The sequence below is a fragment of the Salmo salar genome, chromosome 11, assembly GCF_965601325.2.
Source record: "Salmo salar chromosome 11, fSalSal1, whole genome shotgun sequence".
NCBI lineage: Eukaryota > Metazoa > Chordata > Actinopteri > Salmoniformes > Salmonidae > Salmo > Salmo salar.
In genome coordinates, this window is record NC_138301.1 from 125420146 (window position 1) to 125436560 (window position 16415).

The window sequence follows — 16415 nt, forward strand, 5'->3', positions numbered from 1 at the left end:
TTGTTGCGTGATGACTTAGTGCACATAAAAATACGTTTTGCGGGTAAATTCCCATGTACCGAATAAAAAATACATGTTAAATGCATTGCATTTTCAACTCTACTGATGTCGCGTTATAGCAAGTGTGCCCATTCTGGTATTGGCACGTGTTCTAGCCAAGAGCGCTGTTGGCTAGAGCGCATGAATGGCCTACATAATGAGATTATTATGGACAAAATAGTACCATTTCTGTAAAACGGCAGCCAATCATCGACGATCATGTCACCATAAGACCCTCAATATTTACTGGAAATAAGCATCAAGCTCATCACCATGCACTTTCACCACCCTGTGAAGTTCATCCTTTATTTAATCTGTAGCCTAATAAATATGATGGTTATTATATCAATATTTGCGCATAAAAGCGTTTGACATTTCTCGCATAATTCATTTTACCGACACAAAAAGATCCCACCTTGTCTAGCGTATTTAGTTTTGTCGACATTTGGAAAGTTTGTTTCCATCAGGCCTGTCAGGACATGTTTTATCCGACATGTCTTTACTCGCATAAAAAGGTTGGATGGAAACCTGGTTACTGATACTATAAACTCATAGTGGACGCGTCATAATACCCATAAAACCTAGCGGTCAAACACGGAAATTGTTCCAATTGTTTTTCCACCATTAATTTTTCACAAGTGAATTTTACAAACACTTCAAATTAAGTATATATTTGGTATAGGCTTATCTTGGCGTGATGTTTTGATAACCGTGTAAGTTGTATCAATATATTTGACTCAAATTTGAAATGCTAATTAGCTTACAGAGAAGACCTCAGCAAGACTACAACTTCCTGCAGGAAGCTGCTGCAGGTCGTCTCCAGCCGACACTGTCAGCTACCGTTCACCAGCGCGATCCGAGACCTGTGCCCAATCCATGATAAATCTATATGCTGTATTGAAATGAATTGAATAAAGTGTTGAACTTCTTCGACCCCTTTCTCTGTCTTAGCTAGCCACTGACTACACTTTAGCTAGCTAGTTAGCAGAGCAGTAGATCAAAAAATATTTTTGTATTACTTAGCCTAGATATATGTTTGTACAGTATGTCGACGTTGGTGTCTATTTCAGCTTTACTTGGCTCATCGCGCTCTAGCGACTCCCTGTGGCGGGCCGGGCGCCTGCAGGCTGACCTCGGTCGTCAGGTGAATGGTGTTTCCTCCGACACATTGGTGCAGCTGGATTCCGGGTTAAGCGGGCGGGTATTAAGAAGCGCGGTTTGGCGGGTCGTGTTTCGGAGGACGCACGACTCGACCTTCGCCTCTCCCGAGCCTGTTGGGGAGTTGGCAGCGATGAGACAAGATCGAAATTGGGGAGAAAAAGGGGGTACAAAAATGTATAATAATACAATTTTTGTCATTGATGAGATTGAATCTAAAAATCGATTGACATTCAGAATTGACTTTGTTTAGACATCCAGCTGGTATTGTAGTTTCATGACCAGAGACGATCTTCAAAGGCACAGTGTTTATTTATTCAGAGTGGTACATCCATTTATACAGTCTTGATTTATAGGATCCTTCCCGCTATTTGATTGACATGTCAAGTGATAAAATCACAAGATATAAATTAAAAGTTTATGGAAAAACTTCACATGTCTTCATGTGAAAATATTCTACAGCTGTAATGTTATCATTGAAATCAAACTTTATTTATATAGCACAATGTGTTCATTGAAAAGCATGTGGTTTTATCTACTGTTGTACTCAATTGAATACATCAATCCGGCCAATCCGGCCTGTCAGCGCCCCCAGGTGGCGCTACTACCAAACTGCAGAGCTCCCAGAGGAGACGCTTTGCGACTCTTTTACGACAGTAAACCGAGTCCTCAACGTTGCCAGATACCGATATTTTTTTTTTTAGAATTACAGTTGTTACTCACTGTGACAACTAGACAAACACTAGTAGAGACTGGCCTTATGATGTTATCTAAAGAATTGGGTAAATAAACGTGGCTATATTCATCTCAATGTCATACTGATTAAGTAAATATAACACGGCTCAAAAAAAAGTACACATGAAATGATGTGGGAGAGTTTCAACTGAATTTGGAAAGACGTAGTTTTATCCAACCTGGCAACCTAGTTTAGGACGGGCGTAGGACGGGGGAAGGAGAGCCGTAAAGCGGTGTGTTGTGATGAGAGAGGTCATTGGAAAGTGAGCACAGAGCTACCTGGGCTGGTTCGGGGGACAGAAAGATACTTTATTGCTACCAGCTATTCCGGTACCGGAGTAGATCCAGCGGAATCTAAAAGGTATTTAGCGACTAAACTAACCAAGACGAAATGCTTCGTCTCGTCCTGCGGCTGAGGAATTCTTCAGCGATTCCCCGGTGCCGTGGTGCCCTACCGGGGCCTGCCCTGAGCCCTCGCCCCTCTCCGGGACCTTGTCATCCGAGGCTTTACCACGGTTTTGTCCGGTCAAGGGCTGTTTGCAATGGAGGTAGTTTGAACACCGTGGTGTTCGCCAGCAGAACGGCCCTGTCCGCCAGCGGCACCCAGCGCTTCTACAGCCTACCACCGCACCAGAAGGTAACTTTAGTGGTGTAGCTTGCTAGCCAGCTAGCTAGTTAACTAAGTGATTGTGTGGGCTATGACTAGAAGTCTTCTCGGATCCTAAAATTCAGATCGGAACCGAATTGGATGCGTTCAATTCATTATCCGATCCAAGGTGAAGCAGATCCTACCCAAAACATTTCCGAGGTGAGAGAGAATCGCATCCAAGTTGGGTCAGGTCAGTATCCGACCCAAATAGATCCGAAAGATGATAAATGCAGCTTTATTGCCATGCAGCTTTATTGCCATGCAAGCCATCGAAATTGTTTTGAATTGTGTGTCAGTGAACGTTAACTTTTATAAACCAGGACCAAGTTTTCAATGCATGAAAGTTAAGTAGTGATTAGGACTGCCCAAGGAGACCCCAAATAACATGTTTTTTTATTCAACACTCCTGGAAATATTTATGAAATATTACATATATGTAACATAGGTCAGAAAGGTGTGCAAACCACACATTTTCATCCAGTGATGGTCAGTGCCGTTGAGGGAGGACAATTATCATTATTTTCATGAGCATGGCCTTATTTCTATTACAGCATATTGGATGACTGTCATTCATATTCCATTCACCCAGTTCAATGTAACAGTGATGGGTTTAGGTTACTGTCCTTCACCCAGTTCAATGTAACAGTGATGGGTTTAGGATACTGGTCCTTCACCCAGTTCAATGTAACAGTGATGGGTTTAGGATACTGTCCTTCATATTCACCCAGTTCAATGTAACAGTGATGGGTTTAGGATACTGTCCTTCACCCAGTTCAATGTAACAGTGATGGGTTTAGGATACTGTCCTTCATATTCACCCAGTTCAATGTAACAGTGATGGGTTTAGGCTTCTACATGATACTCAAATTGTCCCTGTACCCATTATGAGGTTGCTACAACCCAGCCTATGAATGGAAGTTTACAATGTAGATCCACACAGGTCGAGAGAAACATTTGAGTAATGACATTGGCCCAGTCAATACCGCCTTGCACACTCTGGCCTGCATCTAGCTGATCCAGGGTGTAGGCATTAGTCCAACAGTTAGAAATGAGAGTTTCTATTGGACAAATTCAGGTATGTTTATCCCTGTTTCGTTCTGTTTGCTTCCGTTTAAAAAAAACATGATTTCCACAGAATCAGCAGAATGAATACACCCCTGAGCACGAGTAAACACAGTTCACTTTCATAGCAGCCACGTTGTATTCCTTCTTGCATCTTTGCGCTCTCCTCTCACCTTTTCCCTTCGCTTATGGACTTCAATGGACGACACATCAGCTGTATGTGACCCAAAAAATATTTCCAAGCCAAACCATATCATAACCGCTACACACAGCCCACATCGTTGTCCCCATATTAGCTAAAGTAATTTCATAGTCAACATAGCTAATAGAACTAACGCGTTAGTAAACCCGCTACAATCATGCAGTAACGTTAGTCAACATAGAGCTAAACTTCTTACTGACTAACACCAGGAAGCTACAGTGGCTATAAATTAGTAAAAGCAGAAAGTTATTTTCCCTTGGAAGAGTTCCAGTGTTGTTGGATAGTCATAGCCAGTTAGCTAACATAGCATCCCTCTGTTTGAGTAGACTAAACTAGCTAAGAAAGTGAAACTGAAAATTAAACTTTTTTTAAACTCTCTCTCTAGCTCTCTCTTGCTTCTTCATTTTGGAAGAAATTAATCTGTTCAACTATTGTCTTTCTCTCTCTTTGAGTCAACTACTGACCGACGTTTATGCACTGGAGCGCTAGTTAGCTGTAGCTTATGCTTTCAGTACTAGATTAATTCTCTGATCTTATGATTGGGTGGATAACATGTCAGTTCATGCTGCAAGAGCTCTGATAGGCTGGAGGACGTCCTCCGGAAGTTGTCATAATTAGTAAGTCTATGGAAGGTGGTGAGAACCATGAGCCTCCTAGGTTTTGTATGGTAGTCAATGTACACAGAGGAGGACGGAAGCTAGCTGTCCTCCGGCTACACCATGGTGCTACCATACAGAGTGCTGTTGAGGCTACTGTAGACCTTCACTGCAAAACTGTGTTTTAATCAATTATTTGGTGACGTGAATATATTTAGTATAGTTTTAAAATGCACCCCCCCTTTGACCCCAGAACAGCCTCAATTCGTCAGGACGTGGACTCAACAAGGTGTTGAAAGCGTTCCACAGGGATGCTGGCCCATGTTGACTCCAATGCTTCCCACATTTGTGTCAAGTTGGCTGGATGTCCTTTGGGTGGTGGACCATTCATGATACACACAGGAAACTGTTGAGTGTGAAAACCCCAGCAGCGTTGCAGTTCTTGACACAAACCGATGCGCCTTGCACCTACTACCACACCCCGTTCAAAGGCACTTACAATATTTGTCTTGTCCAGTCACCCTCTGAATGGCACACACACACAATCCTCAAGGCTCAAGGCATAAAAATCCTCTTTAACATGTCTCCTCCCCTTCATCTACACTGATTGAAGTGGATTTAACAAGTGACATCAATAAGGGATCATAGCTTTCACCTGGATTCACCAGTCAGTCTGTAATGTTCCTAATGTTTTGTACACTCAGTGTATATTCAGGGAATGACAACAATGGCGGCCACTGATTTTAAAGGTGCTACATGTATATTGAACAAGTTGTTTATCTTCAGGTTGTCATTATTTCTGCATTGCCCATATTCCATGCTTTCCATGTATGAAATACAGCCAGCTAGAGTTTAGTCACAGTGCTCACTCCATGCAAATATTAATACACAAATAATAACAAACAAACAATACTTTGGAGAAAATGGTCATTGTTCAACCAGTTTGAAAATGCATTTGCATATCATGCAAACACTAGTTGCGGTATTCAAAACTCCTGACTCTCATTGATGTTTACGAGATATATTACTGTTGTGGTGGGAGGTTTACGAGATATATTACTGTTGTGGTGGGAGGTTTACTAGATATATTACTGTTGAGGTGGGAGGTTTACTAGATATATTACTGTTGTGGTGGGAGGTTTACTAGATATATTACTGTTCAGGTGGGAGGTTTACTAGATATATTACTGTTCAGGTGGGAGGTTTACTAGATATATTACTGTTCAGGTGGGAGGTTTACTAGATATATTACTGTTCAGGTGGGAGGTTTACTAGATATATTACTGTTGTGGTGGGAGGTTTACTAGATATATTACTGTTCAGGTGGGAGGTTTACTAGATATATTACTGTTCAGGTGGGAGGTTTACTAGATATATTACTGTTGTGGTGGGAGGTTTACTAGATATATTACTGTTCAGGTGGGAGGTTTACTAGATATATTACTGTTGAGGTGGGAGGTTTACTAGATATATTACTGTTCAGGTGGAGGTTTACTAGATATATTACTGTTGTGGTGGGAGGTTTACTAGATATATTACTGTTCAGGTGGGAGGTTTACTAGATATATTACTGTTGAGGTGGGAGGTTTACTAGATATATTACTGTTCAGGTGGAGGTTTACTAGATATATTACTGTTCAGGTGGGAGGTTTACTAGATATATTACTGTTCAGGTGGGAGGTTTACTAGATATATTACTGTTCAGGTGGGAGGTTTACGAGATATATTACTGTTCAGGTGGGAGGTTTACTAGATATATTACTGTTCAGGTGGAGGTTTACTAGATATATTACTGTTCAGGTGGGAGGTTTACTAGATATATTACTGTTGAGGTGGGAGGTTTACTAGATATATTACTGTTGAGGTGGGAGGTTTACTAGATATATTACTGTTCAGGTGGGAGGTTTACTAGATATATTACTGTTCAGGTGGGAGGTTTACTAGATATATTACTGTTCAGGTGGGAGGTTTACTAGATATATTACTGTTCAGGTGGGAGGTTTACTAGATATATTACTGTTCAGGTGGGAGGTTTACTAGATATATTACTGTTCAGGTGGGAGGTTTACTAGATATATTACTGTTCAGGTGGGAGGTTTACTAGATATATTACTGTTCAGGTGGGAGGTTTACTAGATATATTACTGTTCAGGTGGGAGGTTTACTAGATATATTACTGTTGAGGTGGGAGGTTTACTAGATATATTACTGTTGAGGTGGGAGGTTTACTAGATATATTACTGTTCAGGTGGGAGGTTTACTAGATATATTACTGTTCAGGTGGAGGTTTACTAGATATATTACTGTTGAGGTGGGAGGTTTACGAGATATATTACTGTTCAGGTGGAGGTTTACTAGATATATTACTGTTCAGGTGGGAGGTTTACTAGATATATTACTGTTCAGGTGGGAGGTTTACTAGATATATTACTGTTCAGGTGGGAGGTTTACTAGATATATTACTGTTCAGGTGGAGGTTTACTAGATATATTACTGTTGAGGTGGGAGGTTTACTAGATATATTACTGTTGTGGTGGGAGGTTTACTAGATATATTACTGTTGTGGTGGGAGGTTTACTAGATATATTACCGTTCAGGTGGGAGGTTTACTAGATATATTACCGTTGAGGTGGGAGGTTTACTAGATATATTACCGTTGAGGTGGGAGGTTTACGAGATATATTACCGTTCAGGTGGGAGGTTTACTAGATATATTACTGTTCAGGTGGGAGGTTTACTAGATATATTACTGTTCAGGTGGGAGGTTTACTAGATATATTACTGTTCAGGTGGGAGGTTTACTAGATATATTACTGTTCAGGTGGGAGGTTTACTAGATATATTACTGTTCAGGTGGAAGTTTACTAGATATATTACTGTTCAGGTGGGAGGTTTACTAGATATATTACTGTTCAGGTGGGAGATTTACGAGATATATTACTGTTCAGGTGGGAGGTTTACTAGATATATTACTGTTGTGGTGGGAGGTTTACTAGATATATTACTGTTGAGGTGGGAGGTTTACTAGATATATTACTGTTGAGGTGGGAGGTTTACTAGATATATTACTGTTGAGGTGGGAGGTTTACTAGATATATTACTGTTGAGGTGGGAGGTTTACTAGATATATTACTGTTCAGGTGGGAGGTTTACTAGATATATTACTGTTCAGGTGGAGGTTTACTAGATATATTACTGTTCAGGTGGAGGTTTACTAGATATATTACTGTTCAGGTGGGAGGTTTACTAGATATATTACTGTTCAGGTGGAGGTTTACTAGATATATTACTGTTCAGATGGGAGGTTTACTAGATATATTACTGTTCAGGTGGGAGGTTTACTAGATATATTACTGTTCAGGTGGAGGTTTACTAGATATATTACTGTTGTGGTGGGAGGTTTACTAGATATATTACTGTTCAGGTGGGAGGTTTACTAGATATATTACTGTTCAGGTGGAGGTTTACTAGATATATTACTGTTCAGGTGGGAGGTTTACTAGATATATTACTGTTCAGGTGGGAGGTTTACTAGATATATTACTGTTGAGGTGGGAGGTTTACTAGATATATTACTGTTGAGGTGGGAGGTTTACTAGATATATTACTGTTGAGGTGGGAGGTTTACTAGATATATTACTGTTGAGGTGGGAGGTTTACTAGATATATTACTGTTGAGGTGGGAGGTTTACTAGATATATTACTGTTCAGGTGGGAGGTTTACTAGATATATTACTGTTCAGGTGGGAGGTTTACTAGATATATTACTGTTCAGGTGGGAGGTTTACTAGATATATTACTGTTCAGGTGGGAGGTTTACTAGATATATTACTGTTCAGGTGGAGGTTTACTAGATATATTACTGTTCAGGTGGGAGGTTTACTAGATATATTACTGTTCAGGTGGGAGGTTTACTAGATATATTACTGTTCAGGTGGGAGGTTTACGAGATATATTACTGTTCAGGTGGGAGGTTTACTAGATATATTACTGTTCAGGTGGGAGGTTTACTAGATATATTACTGTTGAGGTGGGAGGTTTACTAGATATATTACTGTTCAGGTGGGAGGTTTATGAGATATATTACTGTTCAGGTGGGAGGTTTACTAGATATATTACTGTTCAGGTGGGAGGTTTACTAGATATATTACTGTTCAGGTGGGAGGTTTACTAGATATATTACTGTTCAGGTGGGAGGTTTATGAGATATATTACTGTTCAGGTGGGAGGTTTATGAGATATATTACTGTTCAGGTGGGAGGTTTACTAGATATATTACTGTTCAGGTGGAGGTTTACTAGATATATTACTGTTCAGGTGGAGGTTTACTAGATATATTACTGTTCAGGTGGGAGGTTTACTAGATATATTACTGTTCAGGTGGGAGGTTTACTAGATATATTACTGTTCAGGTGGGAGGTTTACTAGATATATTACTGTTGTGGTGGGAGGTTTACTAGATATATTACTGTTCAGGTGGGAGGTTTACTAGATATATTACTGTTCAGGTGGGAGGTTTACTAGATATATTACTGTTGTGGTGGGAGGTTTACTAGATATATTACTGTTCAGGTGGGAGGTTTACTAGATATATTACTGTTCAGGTGGGAGGTTTACTAGATATATTACTGTTCAGGTGGGAGGTTTACTAGATATATTACTGTTCAGGTGGGAGGTTTACTAGATATATTACTGTTCAGGTGGGAGGTTTACTAGATATATTACTGTTCAGGTGGAGGTTTTCTCACTTTTTTCCACATGCAAATTGGGCCCATAGGCTGTTAACAATTAAATATGTGTTTAATAAAGAGATTCAGACTCTGTGTGTGTGTGTGTGTGTGTGTGTGTGTGTGTGTGTGTGTGTGTGTGTGTGTGTGTGTGTGTGGTAGGTGGAGCTGCCTGCTCTGTCCCCCACCATGCAGACTGGAACCATCGCTCGCTGGGAGAAGAAGGAGGGAGACAAGATCAATGAGGGAGACCTTATCGCTGAGGTGAGTACACACACACACACACACACCAGGTTTTCTGTTAGGAAAATGTGGCGCCGGACAACGTGACCGGCAAGATATTAATTTACCGGCTATTTGAAAAGTTTACCGGACCCATATGCATTGGGTGTGTAACCAATTAGGGTGTCCACCCACGGTGGTCAGAATGACAGCAATAACATTTACATACAGTTAGTTAGCAGGAAAACACCATTCTGAAGAATTTAAAATATGTGTGAAGATAATGTGTGTTGAGTATATTTTTGAATGTACAGTACCAGTCAAAGGTTTGGACACTCAATTAAGGGTTTTTCTTTATTTTTACTATTTTCTACATTGTAGAATAATAGTGAAGACATCAAAACTATGATATAACACACATGGAATCATGTAGTAACCAGAAAAGTGTTGAACAAATCAAAATATATTTTAGATTTTAGGTTCTTCAAAGTAGCCACCCTTTGCCTTGACAGCTTTGCATTCTCTCAACCAGCTTCACCTGGAATGCTTTTCCAACAGTCTTGAAGGAGTTCCCACATATGCTGAGCACTGGTTGGCTGCATTTCCTTCACTCTGCAGTTCAACTCCCAGATATCCAAGATGGCGTAGCAGTGGGATGTTTTGATTGTCTTGTCCCGTCCCTTGTATATATAATTTCTTTCTTTTGTATATATTTAGTATATCTTTTTAGCTCATTTTTCCATCTACAGATTGAACATAATCTCCTGCATAATCCCCCCCCCCACCACGGGGCATGTCCTCCCCCCCCCCCCCACCACAGGGCATGTCCGTCCCCCCACGACGGGGCATGTCCCCCCCCCATCACGGGGCATGTCCCGTCCCCCGCACGGGACATGTCCCCCCCCACGCCGTTCTCATGATCATTGCAACTCCACGAGGTGAGATCTTGCATGGAGCCCCAGGCCGAGGGATATTGACAGTTCTTTTATGTTTCTTCCATTTGTGAATAATCACACCAACTGTTGTCACCTTCTCACCAAGCTGCTTGGCGATGGTCTTGTAGCCCATTCCAGCCTTGTGTAGGTCTACAATCTTGTCCCTGACATCCTTGGAGAGCTCTTTGGTCTTGGCCATGGTGGAGAGTTTGGAATCTGATTGATTGATTGCTTCTGTGGACAGGTGTCTTTTATACAGGTAACAAGCTGAGATTAGGAGCACTCCCTTTAAGAGTGTGCTCTAATCTCAGCTCGTTACCTGTATAAAAGACACCTGGGAGCCAGAAATCTTTCTGATTGAGAGGGGTCAAATACTTATTTCCCTCATTAACCTCTCTGGGCCAGTGGGACGTTTGCGTCCCACCCTAGTCAACAGCCAGTGGAATCACGTGGCGTGAAATACAAATACCTCAAAAATGCTATAACTTCAATTTCTCAAACATATGACTATTTTACACCATTTTAAAGACAAGATTCTCGTTAATCTAACCACATTGTCCGATTTCCAAAAGGCTTTACAGCGAAAGCAAAACATTAGATTATGTCAGGAGAGTACCCTGCCAAAAATAATCACACAGCCATTTTCAAGCTAGCATATATGTCACAAAAACCAAAACCACAGCTAAATGCAGCACTAACCTTTGATGATCTTCATCAGATGACACTCCAAGGACATTGTTATACAATACATGCATGTTTTGTTCAATGGAGTTCATATTTATATCAAAAACCAGCTTTTTACATTAGCATGTGATGTTCAGAACATGCATAGCCACCGAAAACTTCCGGTGAATTTACTAAATTAATCATGATAAACGTTGACAAAATACATAACAATTATTTTAAGAATTATAGATACAGAACTCCTTTATGCAAACGCTATGTCAGATTTTAAAATAGCTTTTCGGCGAAAGCACATTTTGCAATATTCTGAGTACATAGCTCGGCCATCACAGGCTAGCTAATTTGACACCCACCAAGTTTGGGGCTCACTAAACTCAGAATTAGTATTAGAAAAATTGGATTACCTTTGCTGTTCTTCGTCAGAATGCACTCCCAGGACTTCTACTTCAACAACAAATGTTATTTTGGTTCCTAATAATCCATAGTTATATCCAAATACCGCCGTTTTGTTCGTGTGTTCAGGTCACTATCCGAAGGGTAACGCGCGAGCGCATTTCGTGACAAAAAAATTCAAAATATTCCATTACCGTACTTCGAAGCATGTCAAACGCTGTTTAAAATACATTTTTATGCTACTTTTCTCGTAAAATAGCGATAATATTCCAACCGGGCGACGTTGTATTCATTCAAAGGCTGAAAGAAAAAAATTGAGAAGTCTCGTGACCGCGCATCTCAGTCTCACTGTCCCCAGGCTGACCACTTACAAACTTTGCTGCTGTACTTTGCCCAGAGACAGCAGACACCCCATTCCACTTTCTGGCGGCTTTAGAGAGCCAATGGAAGCCTTAGAAAGTGCAACGTTACAGCACAGATGCTGTATTTTCGATAGAGATGCAACAGAAGGACAACAAATTGTCAGACAGGGCACTTCCTGTATGGAATCTTCTCAGGTTTTGGCCTGCCATATGAGTTCTGTTATACTCACAGACACCATTCAAACAGTTTTAGAAACTTTGGAGTGTTTTCTATCCAAAGCTAATAATTATATGCATATTCTATATGGGCAGGAGTAGTAACCAGATTAAATCGGGTACGTTTTTTATCCGGCCGTGAAAATACTGCCCCCTAGCCCCAACAGGTTCAAATGCAAATCATTTTATAACATTTTTGACATGCGTTTTTCTTGATTTTTGTTGTTGTTATTCTGTCTCTCACTGTTCAAATAAACCTACCATTAAAATTATAGACTGATCATTTCTTTATCAGTGGGCATACGTACAAAATCAGCAGGGGATCAAACACTTTTTTCCCCCTCACTGTAGTGAACACTGACCTGGTTAACTGTATGTGTGTTAGGTGGAGACTGACAAGGCCACGGTGGGGTTTGAGCTGCTGGAGGACTGTTACCTGGCTAAGATCCTGGTAGCTGAAGGAACTGCAGTTTCCGTGGGTTCTGTCATCTGCATCACTGTCGACAGGTACGTCTGTGTGTGTTGTCCACAGGGGTGTGTATGTTTGAGTCTATTTTACTGTGTGTGTGTGTGTGTGTGTGTGTGTGTGTATTATCACCTCCGTATGTGTGTGTGTTGTGGTTGTGTCTGTGTGTGTGTGTTATCACCTCCGTGTGTGTGTGTGTGTGTGTGTGTGTGTTATCAGTGCTGATCTGATCCCAGCCTTTAAGGACCTGACGTTGGACAAGCTGGCTGCTGGCTCCGCCCCTTCTGCAGCTGCCCCGCCCCCTCCCCCGCCCCCTGGCAGCTCCCTACCAACCCACATGAAGGTAGGATCACCCCGACCAGTCTGCATCTCCGGTCCAGTTAGTCTGATCAGAACCATGTGTTAGGTCTGTCTGTCTACTCATCTCTCTGTCTCTCTGTCTGTCTCTGTCTGTCTGTCTGTCTGTCTGTCTGTCTGTCTGTCTGTCTCTGTCTGTCTGTCTGTCTGTCTGTCTGTCTGTCTCTGTCTGTCTGTCTGTCTGTCTCTGTCTGTCTGTCTGTCTGTCTCTCTGTCTGTCTGTCTGTCTGTCTGTCTGTCTCTCTCTCTGTCTGTCTGTCTGTCTGTCTGTGTGTCTGTCTGTCTGTCTGTCTGTCTGTCTGTGTGTCTCTCTCTCTGTCTGTCTGTCTGTCTGTGTGTCTGTCTGTCTGTCTGTCTCTCTGTGTGTCTCTCTCTCTGTCTGTCTGTCTGTCTGTGTGTCTGTCTGTCTGTCTGTCTGTCTGTCTGTCTCTCTGTCTGTGTCTGTGTGTGTGTGTGTGTCTGTCTGTGTGTGTGTGTTAGGTGTGTCTGCCAGCCCTGTCTCCTACTATGACCATGGGGACGGTGCAGCGCTGGGAGAAGAAGGTTGGAGAGAAACTCAGTGAAGGAGATTTACTGGCAGAGATAGAGACAGACAAGGCTACCATCGGTTAGTACACCACACACACACACACACACACACACACACACACACACACACACTGTATAAACACACAGACAGACTGTGATATCAATTGTAACTGTGTGTGTGGGGTGTGTGTGTGGTGTGTGGGGTGTGTGTGTGTGTGTGGTGTATGGTATGGTGTGTGTGTGGTGTATGGTGTGTGTGTGTGTGTGTGTGTGTGTGTGTGTGTGTGTGTGTGTGTGTGTGTGTGTGTGTGTGTGTGTGTGGTGGTGGGGTGTGTGTGTGTGTGGTGTATGGTATGGTGTGTGTGTGGTGTATGGTGTGTGGGGTGTGTGTGTGTGTGGTGTATGGTGTGTGTGTGTGTATGGTGGGTGTGTGGTGTGTGTGTGTGGTGTATGGTGTGGTGTGTGTGTGTGTGTGTGTGGTGTATGGTGTGTGTGTGTGTGTGTGGTGTGTGTGTGTGTGGTGTATGGTGTGTGTGTGTGTGTGTGGTGTATGGTATGGTGTGTGTGTGTGTGTGTAGGGTTTGAGGTGCAGGAGGAGGGTTACCTGGCTAAGATCATGGTGTCTGAGGGAACACGTGATGTTCCTCTGGGGGCTCCTCTCTGCATCATCGTGGAGAAGGAGAGTGACATCGCTGCCTTCAGCGACTACGTAGAGACGGGAGGGGCTGAGGTCTCTACCCCGCTACCAGCCCCAATACCGGTAATACACTATACCCCCAGCCCCAATACCGGTAATACACTACCCCCTAACCCCCAGCCCCAATACCGGTAATACACTACCCCCTAACCCCCAGCCCCAATACCGGTAACACCCCCTATACCCCCAGCCCCAATACCGGTAACACCCCCTATACCCCCAGCCCCAATACCGGTAACACCCCCTATACCCCCAGCCCCAATACCGGTAACACCCCCTATACCCCCAGCCCCATACCGCCTATACCCCCAGCCCCAATACCGGTAACACCCCCTATACCCCCAGCCCCAATACCGGTAACACCCCCTATACCCCCAGCCCCAATACCGGTAACACCCCCTATACCCCCAGCCCCAATGCCGGTAACACCCCCTATACCCCCAGCCCCAATGCCGGTAACACCCCCTATCCCCTCCCCCAATACCGGTAACACCCCCTATCCCCTCCCCCAATACCGGTAACACCCCCTAACCCCTCCCCCAATACCGGTAACAAATCAAAATCAAATCAAATGTATTTATATAGCCCTTCGTACATCAGCTGATATCTCAAAGTGCTGTACAGAAACCCAGCCTAAAACCCCAAACAGCAAGCAATGCAGGTTTAGAAGCACGGTGGCTAGGAAAAACTCCCTAGGAAAAACTCCCTAGAAAGGCCAAAAACCTAGGAAGAAACCTAGAGAGGAACCAGGCGATGAGGGGTGGCCAGTCCTCTTCTGGCTGTGCAGGGTGGATATTAGAACAGAACATGGTCAAGATGTTAAAATGTTCATAAATGACCAGCATGGTCAAATAATAATAATCATAGTAGTTGTCGAGGGTGCAACAAGCACGTCTGGTGAACAGGTCAGGGTTCCATAGCCGCAGGCAGAACAGTTGAAACTGGAGCAGCAGAACGGCCAGGTGGACTGGGGACAGCAAGGAGTCATCATACCAGGTAGTCCTGAGGCATGGTCCTAGGGCTCAGGTCCTCCGAGAGAAAGAGAGAATTAGAGAGAGCATATTTAAATTCACACAGGACACCGGATAAGACAAGAGAAATACTCCAGATGTAACAGACTGACCCTAGCCCCCCGACACATAAACTACTGCAGCATAAATACTGGAGGCTGAGACAGGAGGGGTCAGGAGACACTGTGGCCCCATCCGATGATACCCCCGGACAGGGCCAAACAGGCAGGATATAACCCCACCCACTTTGCCAAAGCACAGCCCCCACACCACTAGAGGGATGTCTCCAACCACCAACTTACCGTCCTAAGACAAGGCCGAGTATAGCCCACAACGATCTCCGCCATGGCACAACCCAAGGGGGGGGCGCCAACCCAGACAGGAAGACCACGTCAGTGACTCAACCCACTCAAGTGACGCACCCCTCCCATGGACGGCATGGAAGAACACCAGTAAGCCAGTGACTCAGCCCCTGTAAAAGGGTTAGAGGCAGAGAATCCCAGTGGAAAGAGGGGAACCGGCAAGGCAGAGACAGCAAGGGCGGTTCGTTGCTCCAGCCTTTCCGTTCCTCTTCACACTCCTGGGCCAGACTATACTCAATCATAGGACCTACTGAAGAGATGTGTCTTCAGTAAAGACTTAAAGGTTGAGACTGAGTCTGCGTCTCTCACATTGGTAGGCAGACCATTCCATAAAAATGGAGCTCTATAGGAGAAAGCCCTACCTCCAGCCGTTTGCTTAGAAATTCTAGGGACAATTAGGAGGCCCGCGTCTTGTGACCGTAGCGTACGTGTAGGTATGTACGGCAGGACCAACTCGGAAAGATGGGTAGGAGCAAGACCATGTAATGCTTTTTGGTTTAGCAGTAAAACCTTAATCAGCCCTTGCCTTAACAGGAAGCCAGTGTAGGGAGGCTAGCACTGGAGTAATATGATCAAATGTTTTGGTTCTAGTCAGGATTCTAGCAGCCGTATTTAGCACTAACTGAAGTTTGTTTAGTGCTTTATCCGGGTAGCCGGAAAGTAGAGCATTGCAGTAGTCCAGCCTAGAAGTAACAAAAGCATGGATTAATTTTTCTGCGTCATTTTTGGACAGAAAGTTTCTGATTTTTGCAATGTTACGTGGATGGAAAAAAGCTGTCCTTGAAACAGTCTTGATATGTTCTTCAAAAGAGAGATCAGGGTCCAGAGTAACGCCGAGGTCCTTCACAGTTTTATTTGAGACGACTGTACAACCATCCAGATTAATTGTCAGATTCAACAGAAGATCTCTTTGTTTCTTGGGACCTAGAACAAGCATCTCTGTTTTGTCCGAGTTTAAAAGTAGAAAGTTTGCAGCCATCCACTTCTTTATGTCTGAAACACAGGCTTCTAGCGA

General features: G+C 43.2%; 1 protein-coding gene across 1 annotated transcript in view; it reads left to right on the forward strand.

The window, feature by feature from the left end:
- The first annotated feature begins 2152 nt into the window (after positions 1-2152).
- LOC106563967 (dihydrolipoyllysine-residue acetyltransferase component of pyruvate dehydrogenase complex) overlaps positions 2153-16415 on the forward strand; it is a 46042-nt gene continuing 31779 nt past the window's right edge. Inside the window, exons 1-6 of the mRNA XM_045690327.2 lie at positions 2153-2569; positions 9331-9432; positions 12366-12487; positions 12666-12789; positions 13284-13410; positions 13910-14091. Of these exons, the coding sequence (XP_045546283.1) occupies positions 2324-2569; positions 9331-9432; positions 12366-12487; positions 12666-12789; positions 13284-13410; positions 13910-14091 (903 nt within the window). The 5' untranslated portion in view covers positions 2153-2323. The remainder of the gene's footprint in view (positions 2570-9330; positions 9433-12365; positions 12488-12665; positions 12790-13283; positions 13411-13909; positions 14092-16415) is intronic.